General features: G+C 49.8%; 1 protein-coding gene across 9 annotated transcripts; it reads right to left on the bottom strand.

The window, feature by feature from the left end:
- Window positions 1–1,897: 1,897 nt before the first annotated feature.
- Window positions 1,898–23,824, bottom strand: LOC144276757 (putative glutamate receptor). 9 transcript variants are annotated; one of them, XM_077837033.1, is made up of 12 exons: window positions 23,806–23,824; window positions 23,343–23,569; window positions 18,686–18,794; window positions 15,432–15,463; window positions 11,704–11,766; window positions 10,792–10,971; window positions 8,958–9,184; window positions 7,480–7,577; window positions 6,637–6,854; window positions 5,989–6,214; window positions 4,928–5,175; window positions 1,898–3,957 (listed from the first exon to the last, which is right to left on the bottom strand). In XM_077837033.1, exons 1-12 carry the CDS (start codon window positions 23,807–23,809, stop codon window positions 3,865–3,867), a joined length of 1,725 nt encoding a protein of 574 aa, XP_077693159.1. In that variant the 5' UTR covers window positions 23,810–23,824; the 3' UTR covers window positions 1,898–3,864. The 9 variants fall into 9 exon arrangements, with proteins under 9 accessions (XP_077693159.1, XP_077693160.1, XP_077693163.1 ...); XM_077837034.1 differs by having other exon boundaries at window positions 18,686–18,791; XM_077837037.1 differs by lacking the exons at window positions 23,343–23,569; window positions 23,806–23,824 and adding exons at window positions 20,361–20,460; window positions 21,856–22,051 and having other exon boundaries at window positions 1,899–3,957.
- Between the last annotated feature and the right edge of the window lie 82 nt (window positions 23,825–23,906).

The raw sequence follows: 23,906 nt of genomic DNA, 5'->3' as shown, positions 1-23,906 counted from the left end.
TGTATATCACTCACTGTTTATTTTGGTAAGTGTTTATTTTAATGCTGCAGTATTTGTGATGGAAAGACTTTATTTTTTTGTTCTGTGAGACATTCATATAGAAATATATTTAAATGTCAATGAACTCTTTTTATATATCTCTGCTTACTATGCCAGCAGTGACTTGGCACATACCAAATAGAGTTTTTAAAGTGCTGAAAGCGTTTGACTTTGCATTTGAATATTTTAGTTCATGAAATACTTCAGACCTTTCTAAATTCCTCTCTTGTTAAGCTAGGAAGAGACTTATTTCCTTGCAAGCTCTGAGCAGTGTTTATTTCAGACACATGGGAGCCTAGAACAGTAACTGACCTGATCGTCAATGAGAGCAGCAGACTTATTGCTGCTAAGATTTATCCAGCTGCTGCAGGGTGAAGTTAAATTCCTGAAGCTCGTCCACCTCCATTCCTGGGTTTTATAGTCTTCTGGATCCCATCTAAATGGGTTAAGGAAAACCAGTCTCTTCAGCTAAATTGTCTAATTTTTTAAGGCTGAACCAAAGCAAGCTCAATTCCTCGCCCATACAGCTACTTAAATTAGACTAGGAATTAATCTGGAATAAGGCCTTCAAGAATTCCCATGTACTCTCTTCTTCCATTTGATATTCCTGTACCCTAAAGACAGAATCAGCTAATGCATGCTTCTCTTAATCTGTTCCGCTTGTTAAACCCTCCCTGGCAATAAGATTTTGGCCAAACGTACACATATCCATGCTAAACTACTTGGCTTTTGTTGATCAGCTCAAAGCGCTGTACCTACACGCCGGGTAACAAGTGACTTCAGGTCACGCTCACATTCATTTCAGCTCTGCTCCAGTTTCCCTTAAATAAAGGCAAGTAATTGGAGGGTTATGGCCAAATCTTCAGCATCAAATAGCCATTCAGAGTGAATGGTAATGATTCCCTCCTGGCCATTCTCCAAGGATACCTGCGAGAAGATGCCTGTTTCTTCTCTGCTCCTGATATTCTAAATAGTGGAAAATCTGTAGTAACGTAAGCCTGCTTGGTGAAGTCTCCATTAGCTTGCAAGGAAAGATACTCCGTACTCTTCACTGACTTTCACTATAGAACTTTAAATTAGCAGCAGTATCCTATTTAGGGTGACCAGATGTCCCGATTTTATAGGGAGAGTCCCGATATTTAGTGTTGTCTAGAGGGATGAAAGAGCAGAGTCAACTTGTCAAGAACTAATTTAATTTAGTTTTAAGTAAGTCACATGCTCTTTTTCAAACAACTTTTTTAAGGGTGGCGGACTGGTTACGTTTGCAGTGGTGACAGGCTTTCATAGTTTTAAATAGCATTTGCTATGTGGCTCTCAGCCTTGTATTAAAGCACTAGCGTGTCTCTTACAAGAGGAGGGATAGTCTCAGCACAGAAGTCTGCTCTCCCCATGAAGCACCATGTATTTACACAGTAAACTCCCGTCAGCCCGAAGGTGAATATGAACCATAGTCAACATGCTGCTGCTTCTTCCCTCACCACCCAGCCAAACAGTAAATGAAGGTCTCTTACCTTTCCGGGGGTAGATGGAGATCATCACTTACTTTATTCTCCCTTAAATTAGATTAGATCCCTTATATCGTTCAGTCAAAAACAAGCCAGACAGACAGTAACATTGAATGTTTAATTTGAAAATTCCTACTCTGTAATAGCCGGGATTAAACATGTCCTTAAGTAACTTCAGCCAAGTGATCAGACTGTTCCTCTAACATTTTTACAGGTTTCAGAGTAACAGCCATGTTAGTCTGTATTCGCAAAAAGAAAAGGAGTACTTGTGGCACCTTAGAGACTAACCAATTTATTTGAGCATAAGCTTTTGTGAGCGGCAGCTCACTTCCTCCACAGTATGCATCCGATGAAGTGAGCTGTAGCTCATGAAAGCTTATGCTCAAATAAATTGGTTAGTCTCTAAGGTGCCACAAGTACTCCTTTTCTTCTAACATTTTTAGCATCCCTTATGCTTCACCCTCCTGTATATACTGTTAGGTGCCAGGTGCAAAGGGACTCTACAGATGTTCCTGCTACCACAAGGCAATGCATGTTTCCCAAGTTTTGCAGTTGCCAATATTCAATATGTTACCGAAACTGACTGTCCCTCTTCACCCTTTCCCACTACAGCCACGCAAAACTAGCAGCAGATATAAGGCAGTATATACAGGAGGGCAATGCATATGCTGTGTAACATGCTCTGCCACTAAGCCCAGCTCTTCTGATATGCGGAAAGGCAACCAAAAGTCTCAGAAACCAAGGGTAAGAACAATGCAACTTCTGTTGGATCACACGTTAGTTAAATTGGCCCTGCTGATTTAAGAGCCAGGTTATTTTAGTTGATTTACCTCATTTTATTTAGTTCAAGCTCAGCATAACTGAGGCCGTTAATATTCCATTGCAGTCACTCTTTCCACAGGTGGCTGATATTAAGTGAGTCATTCAATTTGAAAACCGCAGGCAGCAAGATTTGCACCCTCCCCCACCCCCCCTTTTTTTTTTAAATAGTCAATACATTTTCACTGGGAAAAAACTCACCTTCGTGTGGTCGGTGAGTGAGACCTAGGAACTTGAGACTGGAAGTTTTGCATGAGAGAATCTCAATCATTGTGCCCTTCAACATGCTCCTGGCTAGCATCTCACTTGGAGGAAGTTATACTGATAAACATTGGCAGGTGGCAAGCAGCTGCATTAACTTAAAGGCTAAATATCAGTTTGTTTTTTAATAGAGCTGTTCCCATGCTCTGGCTCCGAATAAGTGTATTTTGTCTAGCAAAGCTGTTCTTTGATACTTGTTATGTTTTCAGTATTCAAAGCTCTGTACAGACACAATCTTTGTCATACTGAAAAATGGCAGGCAGTAACCTGGGCAGCACCATGGAAAATGCTGCTTATTCTGTTTTACACTGCTCTCGAAGTCTCATTCTAGAGTCTCCTAAGCTTGGTTCCAGAATATTCACACTGATCCCCTTGACTTGCAGCTCCACGTGTCATTCAGTTTTGAGCATTTAAAATGAACAATTACCGCTGATGGAGGTTGCTGGCTTGACAGCCACAATCCTCTGCTGCGTCACAGAGCAGGGACAGCTTACATGTATCACTCTGAGCTGCAGGCTCCACTTCTAAAGGTGCGTCTACACTGCAGCCGAGGGTGTGACTGGCACAGCCTGCAGACAGACTTGCAGTAGCTGGTACTCGAGCTAGTTCACTCTACACAAGCTGCTAGTCACATCCCCAGCTGCAGTGTCGCCATATGCTAAGGGTATGTCTACACTGCAGTCAGGTGTGACAGGGGCACACACAGACTGGCCACAGCTTCACTTCTATTGTTATTTGAGCTAGCTTGGGTAACATGGGCTAACTGCTTCAAAACATACCCCAGCATCAGCGGGAGGGCTGTCCAGCCCATGCTGCTAAGGCTTCACTGCGATGGTTAGGTGCTGCAGTCACACCTCCAAGTCCAGTGTAGACAGAACCTTGTATGAATGAGGTGCTCATTCTCCACGTTTGCTCAATCCTCAACCTTTGAGCTGTGACTGTTTTACGGGGGCCACCCAGTAGCCATCAGATGCTGACATCTTCAGTAATCATTGCTAGGCTGGATTTAGTGCTTTAGAGCGGCCAGGATCTGGAGTCAGTCCTCTGAGCTATTTAGTTCTCTGTCTGCAGTTCAATCGTTATAGAGATTGACCTTTCCTAGTGCTAGGGGAGCTACACTCTAGGTATACAGAGATACAGTACCAGTGCAGAAAACTCATGCAGAGAAACAGCTACTACTGAATACACACCCTAGGAAAGAAATTGATTAACACTGAGACTCCACTCCCTAAAGAGGTTCTTATGGTTTAACCTTCTCTGGATTCTCTCTTGCACCTTCTTTTATTCTGAACCGATGACTCATCTCCTCGATGAGAACAGAGCAGCAAGATTTCTGAAAGATATGAAGGGGGTGGGGGAGGAGAAGGTGTTCCATGTGACCCAGAAAAGTCCCTTTTAATATACACAGGGCCTTGGTTGTACTAAGGAATCAGCTGAGCACAACAAGGCTGAGATCCAAGTACAGGAACTGCAAGAGCTGTCTTTTCTTTGCATTCATTCCCTTACTTGTCAAAGCATTCGTTAGAACTACTGGTACTTTAGAACAAATTTATCATTGCCAAGGAAACAGGACAGAAGTAGCAAATAAAGTGGGTGTACTGCCAAGGCTTTCCACTTGCACTAGTTTTACGGCAGCATAACTTAAGCAATGCAGTTGACGTTAACTCTGACACACACTCGTCCTCTGTCTGTCCACAGCAAGTTAGAAGGCACACGGATACTAACTATTAACGAGAGTTAAACAAAAATCAAGTTTTTTTTCTTATCTCCTCCAGTTTATTCCCTAAATAAATTCGTAACCCTCAATGATATCATCACGAATCACAGGCTGTGGAAATGTTATAGATCATCATTTGAAGTGAGGAATAAACAGATTTCTTTCCATAATGGAGATCGTAGTTTTGTGCAAAGATCCATAGTAATACAGAAAGATGTTTCTAAGGATACATCTATACTGCAGCTAGAGATGTAATTTCCAGCTTGAGTAATTGTAGCCACACTGGCTTTGACAGAGATAGCAGCATAGCAATGGTGTCATGGGCTAACAGCTCATAGACAATCCTGTCTGAGATCCTAGGTACATACTCAGACACTAGCTTTGCGACCTGAGCTGGAAATAACTTCTCCAGTTGCAGTGCAGATCTACCCCATGTCAAATGTTTTCCACCAGGTGGGGTCCAGGACACCTCTCTGACTTGCCAGTTACATCAGAGGAGGTGCAGCTGTACTGGGGGTAGGGATCTAGGTCCATCGCGTGAGAGTAAAGCTGTGCAAAGGTAAGGAGGTTTCACAGTGCCACTTACCTTCTCCCGTTCAGCAGCATGTCGGCTCTTGCTTGACAACTCCACCAAAGCCACGATCACTCCCAGCACGAGGCCAATGGCAAGAACCAGGAAAAGTCCTCCCATGGCTTGCGGTTTCAGAGGACTCCATGTGTCCGGGCCCTTATGGAAACAGGTGGTTTCCCACCACTTGTTACGTAGGTAGTCCAGGTCGCCTGACTCGCCCAGTTTCAGCACAGCGAGGGAGAGTTTACTGGCCCACGGTGATCCTGGAGGGTAGCAGAGAGAAGTGAACTGGAGCATTATACGACACTTGCACAACTTACTGCTAGCCGCTCAGGCACAACCCATAAATACGCAGCAGGCAGTCGGTTGGCTGCTGCCTACCACCTCTGGAATGGCTGCAGTCCAGGCATATATTGTGTGTGTAATTGTTGAAGCTTTTTGAGAGGAAAGATGGGATAACCATGACAGATAATGTTAAATCTTTGCATTTTAAAAACAAACAGTCACATCTCAAAACAGCCATGCAGTAGGAGCGGCTGAGCTGTTGAACAGCTATGCTATCCTCATGCCAGTCCGCCTAAAAAAATAATGAAAGAGATACAGGGAAAGGCAATGTAAAAAATACAGGCAGAACAGCCATTAAAGAGAACAATCATCAAAGCCTTCCCAGCAAACTTTTACTTTTTTTTAAAGTCCTCAGTATGCATCGGCTGCTATTCTGGGACATTGGGGCTACAGAAAAAAAATTAACCAATCACTGACTGGCAGAGGATTCTTTAGCCTCTAAAGAATGAAGGGTCCGTGTCAGAGAGCAAAACTTTGTGAGCCCAAAGTCATCAGCAGAATTAATATGTTGGATATTGACGTTGCTTCGGGTCACGGAGCTCCCCTCGGAGTCTCATGGCAGGAGAGGCTGTTTTGGACCTGGCCCATTGAAGTTTCCTATGTCCCATGGGCCGGCAGAAGGGCACTGAAGTGGATCTAGAAATCAGGGGTTCTTAGCTCTGTGGCACAGTTACTGCAAGTGAGTTGAAAGGAGCTGGCGGGGTGGAAACAAAGCAGCAGACACGTCTCACCCTTTGCTGTGGCCAGGCCGAATCCCCGTGCTCCAACAACCTCGGGAGCCCTGATCAAATTGCAGTGCCTGGCTGCGAGAAGATCTTGGGATACAGATTCCCCAATGAAGGCATAGTTCGATTCCAGCACACGCTGAACCGCCTCATGGTAGCTTTTGACTAAAACATGGTCTCTCCTCTTGTCCATGTACTCATAGATCATCTGATGGATGGGATTCCTGGAGTTCTGCAGCCCACAAAGTAAAGCGTCAAACTCGCAGTGATCAAGGAAGCGGCTGTACAAGACCGGTGTGCACCAATTGCAAAATAGCCATCTGGAGAAGATAGTTTAAACTCTCTCTCCCTCTGAGCCTCTGTACTGAGAGCTGCCAATGCACTATCCCTGGTGGGGAAGTTAATCAGTCTCTCAGCAAAGTACACAGGTTTCAGATAAAAGGTAAAGCATCACCAGGCAGACCGGGGATACACAGCTTTAAAAGTCAGCAAGAATTGAAGCGGGAACACATCCAGCCTATGCAGGAAGCTCACTAGCTAAGCAAAAGAAGCTCATCAAAGCTTGGCTAGCTCAAGCTGTCTACGTGCGGAGTCTGACTCTGAGCACAATCGCAGCTCCTGGGCTCTTAGGGACTCTACAACAGGGTCAGGCACCTTGAAGAATTGAAACGTGGAGGAACTTTCTACTGTCCCAAACTCGATCTCTCTCTGCTTCACGAGATCTTCAAAAGTCTGGATTGGAAGCGGCTCGTTCCCAGCTCGCAGCAAGGCGGTGAAATTGGCAATATAGGCAGCCAGCAGAGAGAGGGTGAACAGCCACCAGATGGCAGCAATGATTCGCCCGGACAGTGCTTTGGGATGAGGTGCTGCACCTGCAGAGGAGAGAAGGCAGCTGCAGGGTTCGCAGCTTGACACGCTCACGAAAGGGACAGCGCGGGCAGCCGGGAGCGGATCCATGTATTTAAAGGGACTCAGGGAGCTTGAAAAAGTGCGTTTCTCTTTATTTAACGACACTCGTCCCGATGGAAACTTCCCCTGCAGCGCTAGAGCCCAGCACACAGCAGCCATGGCTAGTACATGAGCCCTGGACAGCAACTCAGCCTCAGCCCAGTCCACCCACCCGCTGCACGGAAACCACACCGATGGCCAGAGGCAAAGGAAAGCCTGGCACCCTCTGACCACAAACACCGGTGTTCAGGTAACGTCCCTTCAAACCACCTCCCACTGCAGCCAGACTCCTCCACCCCTCCGTTACTCAAGCAGAGCGATGACTAAGGTACTGTCTGTGGTCCAGTGGGCAGAGTTAGTGCTGCAGGACGCCCTGCTGAGATGGCCTTCTCCATCAAAATCAAACAGGCAGGGCCATCCACAGAGCAGAGCATGCCAGCCGCACACAAGGTCTTTACCCCACGATGGATGTGGGCCGAAATGGTGCGATCGGCTCCCTGACAGCTGTAGGTTTAGCTGGTCACACCCACAGCCCCACTAGGGTCCTACCTTGCAGGGTAAGAGCTCCTGCTCCAAACCAGAGGCTGTTCAGAAAGGTGAAGTGGTTCTCCTCACTCTTGGGTTCCTTCCATTCACAGGGGCTCAGCCTATGGAAAGAAACCAGGTGTCACACCAGCCCCGCCAGCATCAACCGCAGAGGGGCCGGGGTTGTTCCGAGGCCCACACGGCTCCAGTCTCTGATTCAGAGTGACTGCGTGCCTGTTTGGAGCACCCGGGCCATGACCTCGGAAGCGACCAGCTGATGCTGCCCTCGACCTGGGGTGCATCGCAGCAGTGAAGGCTTGGGACGGGTGCATTGCCCAGAAACACAGACAAGCCTCCTTCTCCCAACCTGGCCACGGTGGCAGCCAGCTGGGAGGAACAAGTGCTGGGCTGCGAAGCTGGGCCTTCCGCAGGGAGTGGGGCGGCACTGAAGGGAAAGACCTGGTACAAAGCGAGCGGTGTGGGCCCCAGCACACTGAGATCACTCTGCCCTGGGGGCATGAATGGTGGCTGATATGCACTGGCACTGGGGTTGCTTAACTGCCCCAGCCTATGCCCAGGCCAAGGGAGAAGAACGAATCCAATGAGGCAGTTCCAAGTGAGAGAGGCAGGAGGGGGAACAGCTCAGATGATCACCAAGGCCTCTGGTTACTGGGGGGCTGTGCTAAGAGTGGCCCTGTTCACCATCCTCAACTCTACTGAAGCAGCAGAGATGGGCTGTGCAGGGTGCTCGGGACAGGAGGCGCAGCGAGTGGATCTGTGATGACATGGATTCCACAGGGAAATCCCAGCACAAGGAAGGCAAAGCAGCAGCTGCTGTTCTAGCCTGTGGCTGCAGCGGGGCCACGCTGCGGCTGGCTTGGAAGTGGGGAGTGAAGTTCTTCCTCCCGCATCATGCCTGGATATCCCTGCTCTGCATGGGCAGGAGAGGAGAGTAGCGTGACCAGAGGTCCCAATTTTATAGGGACAGTCCCGATTATTGGGTCTTTTTCTTATATAGGCTCCTATTACTCCCCACCCTCTGTCCCAATTTTTCACACTTGCTCTCTGGTCACCCTAGAGGAGAGAGAATTCCACCCACTGAAGCCAGTGTGAGTGAAGCACCCAGAGGTGAGTTGCGCCATAGACACAAACATGGTCAGGTTTAAGGGGAGAGAAATTAACTGGGATGAAGGTGAAAGCACAGGGATGAAATTCGTGTGTTTAAATGGAGCATCCAAAGCTTTTTAGAATGTTAGAGACATGCTGCATGTGACTATCTAGAGGGGAAGAGACCCTGATTTTGCTGAGATCTCTCAAGTACCGTGGGCCTTAAAAGAGACACTTTATCTGCACTTTTAGCCCAGTGAGCTGTTCTGAGGCGTGCAGAAGCAAATACAACCCAGTGCTTTGGCTAGGAGTAAGGGTCTGTTCGGTGCCTGGGGAAAGCAATAGGTCCCAGAGAAAGCCAAACACATTGTACAGAACAGCAGCTGTATTTTTACCTGGCTGCAAGGAAGAGGCAGAGGCAGGTCAGCAGGTAAGCAACCATCAGGCCAGTCCAGGTCTCCTTACTGAAAGGAGCAAGGAAGCCGAAGAGAGAAGCACCCTGGGAGGCAGCATCCTTCCTGAGCAGGATCCCGATCCCTGTGCCCAGGAATGGCATGGTGAAGGAAATCACCTCTTCCCTCACTGACGTGATCGTCAAGGGAGCCACAGCGAGGTCTGCTTCCTGCAGGACAAGCCGTGATGTCTCAGCAACCCTTGGGACACAAGCTGGAGGAGTCTCAGTTCCCAGTGGACAGGTGGCCACCGGACAACCCCCATCACTGTCCCACTTAGCAGCCTAGTATTTGCCATCTGGCAAGCCATCCCCATTTCGGGAAGAGCCAGGGCTGAGAAGCAAGTTGTGTCTCCCAATTCTCCAGGCTGCAGCATTTACAGGCATGAATCATAGAATATCAGGGTTGGAAATGACCTCAGGAGGTCATCTAGTCCAACCCCCTGTTCAAAGCAGGACCAATCCCCAACTAAATCATCCCAGCCAGGGCTTTGTCAAGCCTGGCCTTAAAAACTTCGAAGGAAGGAGATTCCACCGCCTCCCTAGGTAACGCATTCCAGTGTTTCACCACCCTCCTAGTGAAAAAGTTTTTCCTCATATCCAGCCTAAACCTCCCCCACTGCAACTTGAGCCAGAGCCAGGATTTGGAGAGCTGCAAGTAGGTACACAGGGCCAGGCTCAAGGCAGCGTAGGCTCTAATTTGCAACTTGCCACCAGGTGGCAGCACAGGACAGGACAAGGCGCCCATTCAAACGTGTCCTTAACTAGTTTATTGTAATAAACCCAAAGAGGCCTGCTTTCTCCCTCCCTCCTCCTCCAAAATCTACCTGGAGCTACATATACTTGGGCTGGCCCTTTATTTCTGGACCAGCCCTGGCATGTATCCAGATAGAGCCATGGAATGTGAAAAACAGGAAGCGTACAGTAAATGCACCCTTGTTGAGCAACTGCTATGACTGTTACTCTGTTACTATGCTGGTACTCTGAAACCTGCTATGACCAAAAGTTTTCAAAGTTACTCATGTCGGTCCCAGGAAATCAGAGAGACAAGGTGGGTGAGGTCGTATCTTTTACTGGGCCAACTTCTGCTGGTGAAAGAGACAAGGCTTCGAGCTACACAGAGCTCTTTTTCAGGTCAAGACAGCTTGTCTCCTTCACCAACAGAAGCTGGTCCAATAAAAACTGTGACCTCACCCACCTTGTCTCTTTGAAAGTTGGCAAGTGAGTTTGTCCCAGCCTCTAAGGCGTTTGCATCAGTTTCATTCTGACTCCGTGATACCAGCTAGCAAGGGCTGCACCTCGGGTGTATTTCAGCCAATTGTTTGGTTTTAAGACAGTTTCCTTTAAAGCCTTTATCTTCGGCACATCAGACTGAATGGAACACTGCGGCCACTTGGTTGCAATCCAGTACCTCTCAGCAGTCCACGAGGCAGCACAGCCTAGTGGTCTGAGCACAACACAGCAAGCCAGGAACTCCCACTTTCCTTTGTGGTCTTGTGCACAGTCATGTCCCATCTCTGTGTCTCAGTTTCCCTATCTGAAGAATGGGGATAACACTACTGGCCTACCTCACAGGGAGGCCTCCATACCAAATGCTTGCCAAGTGCTGCGTGAAGAGGAGATGTGCGCTAGGCACTTGGATTGTTAGTGCTGAGGTGAAGTGGGAAGGGTGACAGCTCCCTGGGGTTGTCAGGGAAACAAGAATCCCCGGCGGAGGATGCTAACGTGGTTGTTTCCACCCCCACACCTGGGGAAGTTCAGCCCTCCCGAGAAGTCACCTGCCTGACGATCTCGCCGACCATCCCGGTCCAGTTCCCACTGGAGGAGACAGCCCCATAGCGGCCATCTTTCACTATTGTCACCTTGTAGTTGAAGTGCAGCTTCTTGGCGAGCATGTCCAGCAGATCCAGGCAATAGCCCTCCAGCTCTGTGCCTCTTGCCATCGCATAGGGGTCTTGCTACACGCAAAGGGGCGGGGGGGGGGGGGAAGGAGAAGGATGTTTGAAACCAGACAGCTCCACCATCAACAACCAGGAACCGGCTGTGAGATCCTTCCCCATTTCAGCAGCCTCCACCCCCCTCGGCCTGCCAAACCCCCAACAGATGGCCACCTGCAGATTCAAGACCTGGTGAGAGAACCCAGGATTTAGCTGTGGTGCTTCCAGGGCCTGGAAATCTGCTCCCCACACACCTCCTCCCTGGTAAGAGATGCTAGCAGTCACTCATTCACATGAAACATAGACTCCCCCAATCCTAAAGCAGGGCGGCCTCGTTTTTTACCACTTAGGCTTTTATTTGCTTTTCACATGATCTGTCTCTGCTTTTGAGCCTCCTGACAATGCTGAGCGACAAGTCTGGGCACTACCAGCTTCCGCTGCGGGACACGACTCAGTGGGCATTGGCCGCGTCTAGCTGGGAACAGGCCCAGCTCTCAAGATAATATGTGTTTGAAAGAAGCATCCACCCAGCCCTCCTGCTGGATTGGGTCCATTCTGTCCCGGAAGCCTCCAGGCACTCTTTCCTCTAGCCTGTGCTAGCTGGTACCTGAGCGCCCTAGAAAGACTCACTGAAGACAGAGAGAGGAAGGGAGTTTGGTCTCAAAAACGGACGAAGCCACGTGCAAGCCTAGGGGTGGGATGAAGAGAGTCCGCTACCCCAGCTGCTAGCAGCAACAGGCTCCTTGGCCTTACCAGGATTGTTGTGACAGTCAGCGTCTGAGGATCCGTTGCCCCTTGTCCTTCCTCATCACCACCCTGCAATGCAAAGCATTCAGGGTGAGCAGCTGGATCTCAGCCATGAAGTGCGCCGGCTCAGCCCGACCCATTGTTATTGTACCTAGGGGCCCAGTCACGAACAAGACCCCATAGTCCGAGGCACTGTACAAACACAGAACACAGATGGTCCCTGTCCCAAGGGCCTTACCATTTAAATGGTACCACAGAATTAGCAAGCCTGCTTTCAAGCTGTGGGAAAGCAAATGGCACATGCCATCGGGAGTGAAGGGACGGCTGCAAATTCCACTTTCCACCCATGCATCGAGGGTTGAATGCTGGCACGTTCCTGACAGCAATGAGTGAAACTGCCCTCTCTCTGCCCCGTCACACATTGTACCAGGGTCAGCACGGTGTAGTGGACTTAGGAGACCTGCACTCTATTCTCAGCTCTGCCACTGGCCTGCTGGGTGACCTTGGACAAAACATGTCTCCTCTCTGTGCCTCAGTTTCCCCACCTGTAAAATGGGGATAGCGATACTGCCCTCCTTCATAAAGCACTTTGAGATCCACTGATAAAAAGTGCTGCATCAAAGCCAGACACTTACCAACACGGCCCTGCAAAGTGCTGGATAAATACTCTCCACCACCACAAAAGGTGGAAGTTTAATATCATTATCCCCATGTGGCAGATGGGGAAACTGAGGCACACGGCAATGCCAAGGCCACCAGAAAAACTAAGCGTCTCCTTTCGAGGCGCTCAGCACAGAAATGGGAGGAAGGGCTCGATCCAGCAAAGCAGACTCATTTCTGCTTTCTGCACTGGAACTCCGGGGTAAAGGCATCTCACAGGCATGTGTTAAATGGTTCTAATAATGGCAGACTCACCGCTGGGGTTTATCCGGTTCACACACTAAACACCTGGCGATGCCCCCAAGGTCCTCTGTGCCTTCCCCGCTGGGGCAGGTGGGCACCTTGCAGCATCAGAGAGCCACACTCCAAAATATGAGGTTTTGCAGCAATCCACTTGCCACATGGTTCTGCAGGAACACAGGCCCTGGTCCTCCAGCCTGCAGTCCCGGCACCAGGGGGCCATGTTCAGGGCAGCCAACACTCCATGCTGTTGCCAGCACTGAACGTCTAGATTTAAAGGGCCAGATTCTCAGCCGGTGTAAGTTAGCACAACCCCACTGCAGTCAATGAAGCACCACAGCTCTTCACCTGCTTTGGAGCGGGCCCAGTGTTCGCAGCGATATGTCTCCCCCTCCCACTCGACTCCGTCACCTGTCACTCGCTCCCCAATGGTAATTAATAAATCACAACCGTTTACTTTATCGTGTGTTGCCAACATATTTTACCCAAACAAAAAATCACTTTCCATGTTGTCTCACTTCTTGGGATACACAGCACATACACATTCTTTCAAAAACGATCAATTTACACTGCAGACAAAACAGCTGGAAGCCAATTAAGGCCTCATTAGAGCTCACTTCCAGGAGGCACAGAACGGCAGGGAGCATTAGATAAGGGGGAGGTAAGGAAAGCACAGATTCAGTTCTGCATGGAGCACTGAACTGGAAAACGGTGTTTTCCTACCTTCACAGCCCTCGCACGGCCACCTTCGCAAGGTTTTAGGGCCAGAACCTGACCCATTCTAAAGTTCTTCTGAGCTTTGCCTGAAAACAGGCCAGGTTCTATAAGACGTATTTACATCTGCTTTGCTGCCAAAAGAAACACCAAGAGCTACTATTTTTGCAGGAGGTGCAGCAGAAAAAGGGGGTCTGATCTGCCAGGGTGTTGAGTGCCCCTGGAATGGAAGGAGCTGGGCACCTCCCAGAATCAGGGCCTGAGTTGGGTGCCATCCGTCAGCAGCTAACGAAGATGCTGTTCTAGAAGCAATGCTGAAATTGCCACTATCGCACAAAGCGCTGCAGAAGTCAAACAAGCTGCGTTCGTTTCAGTCCCATCGAAAGAACTGAACGAGAGGAAGAGACAAAAACTTGCCCAACGGAAAGAGTCGCACTGATGGGGAGAAAATAAGGGACCCTGCAGGAAGCTGAAGTATTTATTTTTGTAATCAGCAACACAGCAGAAGAGTGAGTTTGTGTGTGGGGGGCTGGAGGGTGAGAAAACCTGGATTTGTGCTGGAAATGGCCCAACTTGATGATCACTTTAGATAAGCTATTACCAGCAGGACAGTGGGGTGGGAGGAGGTATTGTTTCATATTCTCTGTGTATATATAAAGTCTGCTGCAGTTTCCACGGTATGCATCCGATGAAGTAAGCTGTAGCTCACGAAAGCTCATGCTCAAATAAATTGGTTAGTCTCTAAGGTGCCACAAGTACTCCTTTTCTTTTTACGAATACAAACTAACACGGCTGTTACTCTGAAACACAGTGAATGAATCCATCTGTTTATCTACCTGCCTCCCTGTCAGAAGCAGCACAATCTGGTGGCTAGAGCACCAGCGTGGGAATTTGGGGTACGTCTTTACTGCAAAGAAGTCCCCCAAACCCCACAGCAACTGCCACGAGCTTGCAAGGCTCACGTTACAAGGCTAAAAATCGCAGTGTAGATGTTCCTGCTGGAGCTGGTGCCTGAACTCCAAAACCCTCCCCCTTCACCAGATTCCAGAGCTGCCTCCAGCCAGAATGGAAGCATCCACACTGCTACATTTAGCCCCAGAGCGCCAGCCCAAGCCAGCTGCCCCAGGCGCAGCCTGACTGGCACAAGGGGTTGTTTTTTGGAGTGTAGCCATAATCCAGGAGAGCTGGGTTCTGTTCCCCACTCTGCCCTGCTGTGTAACCTTGGATAAATCACTTCCCCTCTCTATGCCACTGTTTCCCCTCCCTCCCTTTTTGCATACAGCACCATGCACAACAGAATCCCTAGCTTGGCTTGGGCATCTAGACACTACCTAATATAAAAATAATAAAGGGTATGTGTACCTGGCAGTTGGAGTCAGGTAGATACATCCGTGCTAGCTTGAATCTAGCTGGCGCGACTCAAACAGCAGTGAAGGCATGGTAGTGTGGACCCTGGCTCAGACCAGGAATGCAAGTGTGGACCCGGGTTTCCAGGCAGATTCATGCAGCACATGCTGTCATGTCTTCATTGCCAACCTGAGCTGCATTAGCCAGATCACAGCTAGCGTGGGGATGCCTACCCGAGCTGCTATCAGACCTGCAGTTTATTTCTAAACAGGATTAGATTTAATTAGTAAACGTCCTTTAATTGCCTATTTCTTCCTTCATGCAAAAACCTGAGGCACTATCTCCCCTTTCCCCTGAATTATTGTTAATTGAAATTATTGGCAATTAAAACACAACTTGAGGGCTAAGAACAAGGATTTTGTGCGTGTCTGGCTAAAAATGCAGCATTCCATCATGCTGAAAAAACAGACAATCCAGTGTTTGTTCTGACCCTCAGTGAGGAGTTTATTTCTATCGTCCTGAAATAATAATAGCTGAAGGTTGGTTTTTCCTTGAGCCTTATTTTGATACGGCAAAAAATATAAAATCCATTAAAAAAAAAAACCACACACACACAGGAACCGATGTCATTAACCATGAAAATTCATTACAAAAATTAATCCTTCCTGATCAAACTTTATGCACTGACAACACTAATACCAACAACCCACTCTGGAGTGAAACAGGCCTTTTCACATGAACATTCACAGCTGTGTACTAACAAACTGACATACCTTACTGACAGCATTTCCAGTCTCGATAGCTCCTGCAAATACAAACAAAATGTTTTTGGTGAGGGTTACTCTGCTTTTAAAGGGCAATGATCACATTTCCTAGGGGGGAATTCGATCCAGGGAACGACTCTCCTTGATTTCAGGGGGCTCTGTATCAGGTTCAGAGTTTGGCTTCATGACACTTGATGGGTTTATTCTGTGTGCTCCCTTGTTCCCACCACACTGTTAGTGGGCAGCAAATACCTACAGATACATGTGGCCAAATGCCACAATCCCAGCTGCCACCAGTACCGAAAGCCCTACATGTTCGCTCCAGGGAAGGGTGCCCAGGGACCTCACCTGCATCCCTATGGGAAAGCCTTGTTGCAGCTGATAGTGATGGAGATACGTTCCCTAGTGTTTTTCAATCATCTTCGCTATGAAATTCTGTAGGGGGGGGGCAGGAAGTTATTAAAAAAAAACAAAACAACACCCAGACATCAGAGCGAGGCTCCCATACTCTCCAGTTGCATAGGGCTGGGGCAGCAGAAGGCACCCGGCCGTGCAGCCACCAGGATGGAAGCAGGAATCCTTCCCCGCCATGCCCCATTATGGAGAGCCCATTGGCCCTGGCATGGCATGCAGGGTGCTGGGAAGATGCCGTGTCTTTGAAAAGAGTGAAATGAAGACAGGGACCCCATCGATGATGGCACTGGGGAGAGAGAAGAACGGACTCCAGCCTGAGCTGCTGCCTCACTGTGCCACCCTCGGGAGCACACAGAGCAAAATGCCAGTTACTGCTGCAGGAGTTTTGTCTGGTGCGTGACAGCACGGCCTAGTGGGCAGGGACTCAGGAGACCTGGGCTCTATTCTTGGCTCTGCCACTGGCCTGCTGGCAAATCATTTCCCTGCACTGTGCCTCAGTTTCCCCATCTGTGAAATGGAGACAACGACCCTGCCCTCTGTCGTAAAGTGCTTTGAGATCTGTGGCTGAAAAGTGCTGTATAAAAGCTGGACACTATTATTAGTGGTGAGATCAGGACTCCTGGGTTCTATTCCCAGCTCTATCACCTGACCTTGAACAAGTCCCTTTGAGCCTCAGCTTCTGCATCTACAAAATTACAGCTAATACTCACCTCCCACCCCAGGATTGCAGTGCTAAATGGAAGTGCTTGGAGGTGCTGGACTAAAAGCGCAAACAGTCCAGAGCATCGTTTACTAGCTGCACAGAATCAGTTTTCCACGGGAAAACACAAGCCTGTGTTTTGGGATGAGAGAGATACTGATCTACCAGCCTGCAAGGCCAAACCCCGAGCAGAATTCAGAGCACTTTCAAATGGAAGCTGCTGGGCTCTTTCATTTAACAAAGGTTCATCAGCTTTGCCTCTTCTGTTCTCAGGCTGAACTCTAGCTTATTGTAGAACAAACCCAGCTTTCTCCTTCGCCGCTGCAGTTCTCCGGGGAGCTGGAACCTCCTCAAAGGAGCTCTTTTGTTGTTTCAGAAGTTAGAGCCAGCACGAGTTCCTTTGGGCTCCTTTTTGAAGAGTTTCTTGGAACTCTTGGAACAAAACAAGCATCTGTGTTGAAGTATTCAGCCCCCCGCAGCGGCGCTGCATGGGGCCGTTCAAAACCCTCACTGTCAGAGCCGCATCCAGCTCTCACTGTGTGAAAGGACGGTAAATAACCGAGCGGGGTAGCACTCGCGCCAAGCCCAACAGCGACATTTGCACCCAAATCCACGGCCGGCCCTTTGTGAGAATCCAAGTACACAGCACAAAATGAAGGGGGTAGAGGAAAACAGAGACAAACGGGAGCTGTGAGCCACCTGGACACAGAGCAACCTGTGCTGGGGAGGGCTGAAGCGCTACGCCTAGGCCACGTAGGCGCTTGCTCCCTGCCCCTTCAACAGCAACAGGCTCTGCTCCAGGGCCAAACCGCCACGGCCATTTCCCGCCCCTGTGACGAGGGCGCAAGCCACGGAACGAGACGTGGGTTCCGATTTCGCAGGCCGCAAAGGGAGGGAGGCTTTTGGGGCCTAAGCCCGTCTCCAGGGAACCCAGGAGAGGCCAGGAGCGGGGGAAGGGACAGGACGAAGGGACTGCGCTGCAGAGGGGACACGTCCAGCTCCCATCGGCGGTGTGGGCCTGGTGCTCCACTGGAGGGCAGGGGGGAGCCGGAGGGCTGCGACACGCATTGACTGTGCATTTTGGGGACAGCAAGGACAGCAGCGCCTTCGTCCACCCCGCTCCGTGCCCCTGAACTCAAGCCTTTCCCAGTGGCAAGAGGCCACCTCAGCTTCCTCAGCAACAGACCTGAGATCTGAGAACTGCAGGTCTCGTATTCTCAGCCCTTACCCCATCCGGTCGACATGCCACATGGCACAAGCGGCCTGCCAGAGGAGACCTTAGCCCAGGGCTTTTCCGTTCCGCACGGGCAGTGAGAGACCCGGCACCACTGTTCAGAGGAGGGGGCTTGACCCAATTTCCTGCCCCCTCCCTGCTTGCCCTAGAGCTTGTTCCTGAAGCAGACGACTTGGGAGAACCTAGGAAGTGGAAGGAACCTGAGCAGCTGAACATCAGCTCCCTTGGCTACACAAGCCCCCTGAGCAGAGGAGAGTAAACTGGCTCCTTGTGCAGTGGGCTGAGGGAGGGGTGAACCCGGTCCTCACTGTGCCAAGCCCCTGCCAAGCTCCTGTTGCTGTCTGTGGATAGCACTAGGGAACACAGCATCAATTATCCACAAACCAAGCAGGGCTTTTCTCTCCCTCAAACACCTCCCTGGAGCCCCTGCGTCCCCTCAGGGACACACCATGCCCGGGAGGCGTGTCAGAATGACTGCTTCCCGTTTCACACTTCCCTTCCAGGATGCTAACAAGTTACATGAAAATACCACTGGCAAGGGGCAGGCTAAAGTGGGGAATGCTGGGGAGATTTTAGCTACAGACACCTCACTGATGTGGTTTAGCAAAACCCAGCCTCCCTTCCCAGTTCTCTCCAGCCAGTTTGCCTCCTGGCCCCACTCATCCACTCTACAACCAAAACGGGGTTAGCCACATGTCTCCTAACCTGGTGGCAGCATGGTTACAAGCTGCAGTGTAGAAGGCACCTGGCTGCATCCCTGTAGCCAAGCTAAAGCCTTGGACAGAGCAGAATACACAAGGGACAGTCCCGTATGCTCGCATCAGTGAGGGAGCTGCACAGATGACCGCATCCCAAGGTAGAGTGAGAATGTGTCTGGATGGTCCCTCCCACGTCTGGAGCAGACTTTGCTCTCACCTGCCAGGCGCGATCCCCCCAGGAGCAGCAGGCCCATCGTCACGCACAAAGCCAAGCGAAAAGCTTCCTCCATCAGGGCGGAAGCAGCTGGTGCCCAGAGGGAGCCCTGCTAGAGACAAAAGGCAGGTAGGGTAAAGTCAGTTTCACAGTTCACTAGGGCTGGGTAAATGTCACGGCATCGCTGATTTTCTGCATTGTATTTTTAAAAATCTCTGACTCAAAGGGAGGTCTCCAGGGGAAAGTATGACGGCTTATGGGACCAGGCACCTCAGTGAGGGGTCACCAGTGCATTTCACTGCAGCAAATACGCCAGGACATGCCACAAGCAGGGTTCTCCAGTCACCGTTCTTGCATCAGAAGGAAAGGGGAAACGGGAGGACTTACATTTCCTCCTCTGGCACAATTAGTGTGCCGGGGCAGAAGAGAAATGGCTGCAGATGTGTGTGGTAATGAGGTGCTAATAGGAAAGCAGTGCTCCTCATTAGCCTGCTTGGGCTGGCAGGAGGAAGAAAGCAGAGTGAGCGCAGAGCAACTGGACACAGGCCAAGTACTGAAATCTTGCTGGTTTGTGCTGCAGCCTGAGTTGCAATTAGGGCAGGATAAACAACAAAAAAGGAGGATTTGTTTTCTGGGAAAAGAGTCAGAATTACAAGTGTCAGCTTCAAGCAAAACTTTTCAGGGATTTTTCACCAAAATGTTTTGAAGTGAAACATTTTCATTCTGCACCAAACAATGAACAAATTTCATTCTGAATTGTTTCCTCACAAAACTGGAAACGTTAGAATGTTATGAAATTTTTTTTTTAACAGAAGTTTTCCTAAAGTTTGAAAAGCCGTTTGTCATTGAACAACTTTGATGAAAAATTTGCAACCAGCTGTAATTGCAATGACAGATGCAATGGTGCTGTATTATGCCAAGTCACACAGACCATTGCAAAAGGCTCTAGTTCCTCTATTGCCATAGCACGAAACCACAGAGCCAGTACCTGCCCCAGAGAGCTCACACCCCAGGAAATTATACAGAAGAGAGGGCAACGTGCTGTAATCTTGGAAATGACTCGCTCCCTTAGTGGTTTGAGCACAAATAGCTGGTTAAGAGACAAGGTAAGGAGAGGGATCTCTGGTCCCCCGTCCATAGAAAATAGGGCAGAGCAGCTAGCTAAGCCCAAGATTTTCAGAAGAAACTTGTTATTTTGGGTGCTCAATTTGGCGCATTTTAAAGGGCGTGATCTGCAGACAATGGAGCACCTGCCCTCTGGAGCTCAGGACCCCTGGCGGTGCCTCACGCAGGGCACGCAATATCCAAGCACCCAAAATGACTAGCCACTTAAAAACCTTAACACACTTTTCCAAGGCCCTGCCCACACTGCTGAGTTACCAGGGCACAGTTTGGTAGCATCAGCCGCCTCTAAGGTTCCCACCACCATCGCCTCAGATCTTGCTGGAGAGGGTAGATGGAATTCTCTGGCCTGGACACATGGCCCAGGCCACCTCTCTGGGGAGAAAAATAGGTTTTCTCCCAAAGCTGATTCGCTCTCAAAACCCCACCTCATTGGCTGAATGAACTGGGTCTGCACAGCCTCCCAGATCAGCTCCTGGCCCCCCTATCCCTAGTTCAACCCTTAGCCCAGGGAAGAGACACGTCTCTCAAATTTACCTTGCTCCGAAAAGCTCACCTTCTTTTTCAACTGGACAAACAGGCAGCAGCTCCTCGTGTTTGAATGCTGGGCTCAGGACTCATGGTCCAGTTCACACAGGTCAGATCTTGAGAGAGGGCTGGATCCAGGGAGGTGCTGAGTGGCTTCAGTTCCCATTAACTGGGGGACTTAGCACCACTCAGGATCCCAACCAGAGAGACTGCCAGCTTGACAACCAAGAGAGTCCCAGCAAACCTTGGTGCTGGACAGACTCACAAAGCTCCCCCAGCTATTCGCCCAGTGTGGGAACTCACCAGGGGAAGGGACCCAGAGCTAAAACAACAAATCCAGTCCTCCCAAGTGCTAGCAGCTCCCACAGTGGCTCATTCAGCACCTGTGCTTCCCAAACTGCCTCTTAAATGCTTCCATTTATATTTTACTTCTTCCTCCCAGCTCTAGTGGCGCTCACCCCCAGCCCGGGATCCCGCACACACTCAACAATACAAAGACACAGTTGTTTCCCTAGCGGATTCCCTCTAAGTTTTCCTTCTCCCCTCCAAAGAGAGCAAGAGGAGCTGAAAGAAACCAAAGCTGATGCAAAAGCAGCCTTTCGGGAGTAAACATTACAGCTGCCTTCTTCATAAAGAGACTTCAAAAGTGGGGTTTTATTGTTAAATCCCAAAGGCAGGGCGAGAATTCAGTCTGGGGTGCACACCTGGGTTTCTGGAAAATCACTGCGGGGTGGAGACTGAGCAGCAGCTGCAGTTAGCTGTTGCCAGAACACCAGGTAAATCAGCCACCACTGCACATAAAAAAAAAAAACAGTCCCCACCCGGGTTACACTGCAAATTGAGCTCTCAGCCGTTTACAACAGAGCACATACAGTAAAGTGCTGGATTTATTTCTAGTGACTTGGCATCTCCACTCGAGGAATATACTGGATTTGCGCTGGTAGTGAATTGCCTGTGCCTGCCATAAGCAAACAGCCTGGTGAAATGCTGGTTAGCAGGAACAGATTCCAGCTTTTCCAGCTTCTTACACTCAGGAATAAAACCTGGGAAGGCCATGCAAACATGTGTCATGCTCCACTAGGAAACAGTGTGTGACTTGGTCCCAGTAAGCTCAGGCACAAGGGGAAGGAAAGCCCCAAAGGGTTTCAGGGCATCCCAGTCTCCAGAAAGCTAGAGAGGGGGCTAGACTAGAGCGACACAGCTCTAGGGAAACTGGCTTGGAGTTAGCACTACTGTTGTTCACAGGGAGAGGGCTAGTCACTTCACTAGAAGCAGGAGGGGAGACAAGCAGAGCTGGTGCGCAATCTTCGGGGGCTTTCTCCTTCTACAAAGAGTTAACAAATACAAAAGCTGTCAGTATTACCAGCTCCACCGTTTGCAGAGTTCTTGCAAATTGCCATGTTCGCTGCCAAATCTAGCTAGCAGGACAGAGGACCCCAACGGACGGAGCTGAAAAGCCAGCTGCACACCTGGCCTTTCAGCTAAACAAGAAGAGGAGCAATTCAAGGTAGCGTCTCACTTACAGCGATTCCCTTTGCCTCTCCTAGACTGGTTTGTCTGCCAGGGGACCGCAGCAGAAACGACTCTGAGCTGGGATAAATCGAACATGCAGGCTGGCTCGCCCCTTCCCCTAGATAAAGGGTTGGACTCAGTAGGAGGAGCCAGGCGAAGGGGACTCCAGCAGGGAGAGTGCTGGCTATTGTTCCAAGCACACAGCAAGAGCCCCTTGATTCTGGGAAGGCGAGAGGGGGCTCACGCCAACGCAGTATCATACCAACAAAGTGGAGGGCTCAGCAGCAGAGTGCTCCAACAGGCAGGGTGCTGGGCTCAGACTCAGCAGACTCAGGTTCTGTTCTGGCTCTGCCACCAGCTTGCTGAGCGAGTCTGGGCAAGGCGCTTCCCCCACTCTGTGCCTCAGTTTACCCTCCCGCTCTTTGGCTGGCTTGTCTCCTTATACAAGTTCATCGGGGCACATAGAATCATAGAATATCAGGGTTGGAACGGACCTCAGGAGGTCATCTAGTCCAACCCCTGCTCAAAGCAGGACCAATCCCACATCTAAGCCACTAAGGCTATGGGCTGGGCTGTCTGACAGGTCTGTTATTTACCATAGCGTTCAGGCCTTCCCACAGCATCAGGACCCTGTGATGCTAGGTGCAAACACAAACACAGTCCCTGTGCTGAAGGGCTTCCAGTGTAAGGCCACAACATGTGGCCTACAAAGACTGGGGGAGACCATCAGATGTGTAGAACATACTTCTCGGGATAAACCCCCCTCGCTGCAAGAACGTGCCAGGAGACAGGCAAGCTGTCACAGACCAAAGGGCTCACGGCGTTCACAGACGAACCAGGGCTGGCTCTGAGCAGCGACCGCTAGAGAGTTCAGTGTCTTTGCAAGAGAAAACTGATTTGCAGCAGGTGGGTCTTGCCTCTAGCTTTGCATGTTAACAGCCCAACTTTCAGCCACGTAAAGCGCGCCCGGACCCCAAGGTGACAACCACCTTAGGCACACTATCAAACAGCGAGCTGATAAAGCAAGGTATGGTTTGCTGGGTGCTCCTTGCTGCACGTCAGGCGACGGGGAGGCCCTCATTACTATCTGAAGCCTCATTGCCCCTCGTTAACCAACTGTTTAAGTGAGGAATTAAATTGTTTTTTTATTAAAGAATTTATTATAATTATATATAAAAACTGGCAAAGTGATTGAGAGTTTGTAGGCGTATTCACCAGTGTTTTGAAACACGCTATAAAATATCTGATCACACACAGATTTGTGTGAAATCCTGCCCCTGCTATGTCTCCTTTACCAATTTCCATATCAGAAAGAGCCAGCCTGGAGCGCAGTGCTATCCAGGCAGAAACGCTGCTTTGCCCGGTAATGTAGGTACATGACCCCTGGACGTTTAAATTCATACCCACTTGCAGGAACAGAGCTTCCCTTTCATAGGGAACTCAATGCAATCTGATGCAACGCACCTTGCAAGGCAGTTGAAGTGTGAAGGCTACAGACCTGGATTAGAAGGCACAATTCCTGCTCCAGGGAGCTGCTGCCCTTCACCAGGGTCCACTGTCGCCCCTCTGTTGGGTGGTACCAGATGCCCACGGCCTTGCAGGTTGGCTTCCCAGAAGACGATACATCAGCGCTGTGGAGGCTGGCTTTAGTTGTACACGTACCACAGCCCGGAAATGAGGTGGTCAGAGAGCGAACAGGGCAACCCCTTGTGGTAAGATGAGGCCCTGAAACATAAACCCTTGTATCAGAGGCCCGGTATGAGGCCTAAAGCCTGAACTAAAGGAATGGTCAAGACTTTGTTAACATAAAGCAAAGTTAACCTGTGAGCCAGAGGCAGGCCCTGCTCACAGAAGCGGGCAAGGAAAGAGCTGATGTTGCAAAAATACACATACCTACAAGGTACTGGACACTAGAGGTACAAACATGTGCCAGGATGGTACCAGAACACTCCGATACTCACACATTCCACACAGATAACAAGGAACAGGCGGACCCATCCTAAAGACAGGGGCAAAAGGGTAATATGAAGGCTAGAGTTGTTTTGTTCGAACCAACATGTAC

Source organism: Eretmochelys imbricata, chromosome 18 (assembly GCF_965152235.1).
Source record: "Eretmochelys imbricata isolate rEreImb1 chromosome 18, rEreImb1.hap1, whole genome shotgun sequence".
Classification (NCBI taxonomy): Eukaryota; Metazoa; Chordata; order Testudines; family Cheloniidae; genus Eretmochelys; species Eretmochelys imbricata.
The sequence above is the reverse complement of the archived record's forward strand: the minus strand, read 5'-3'. Positions and strand labels throughout refer to the sequence as shown.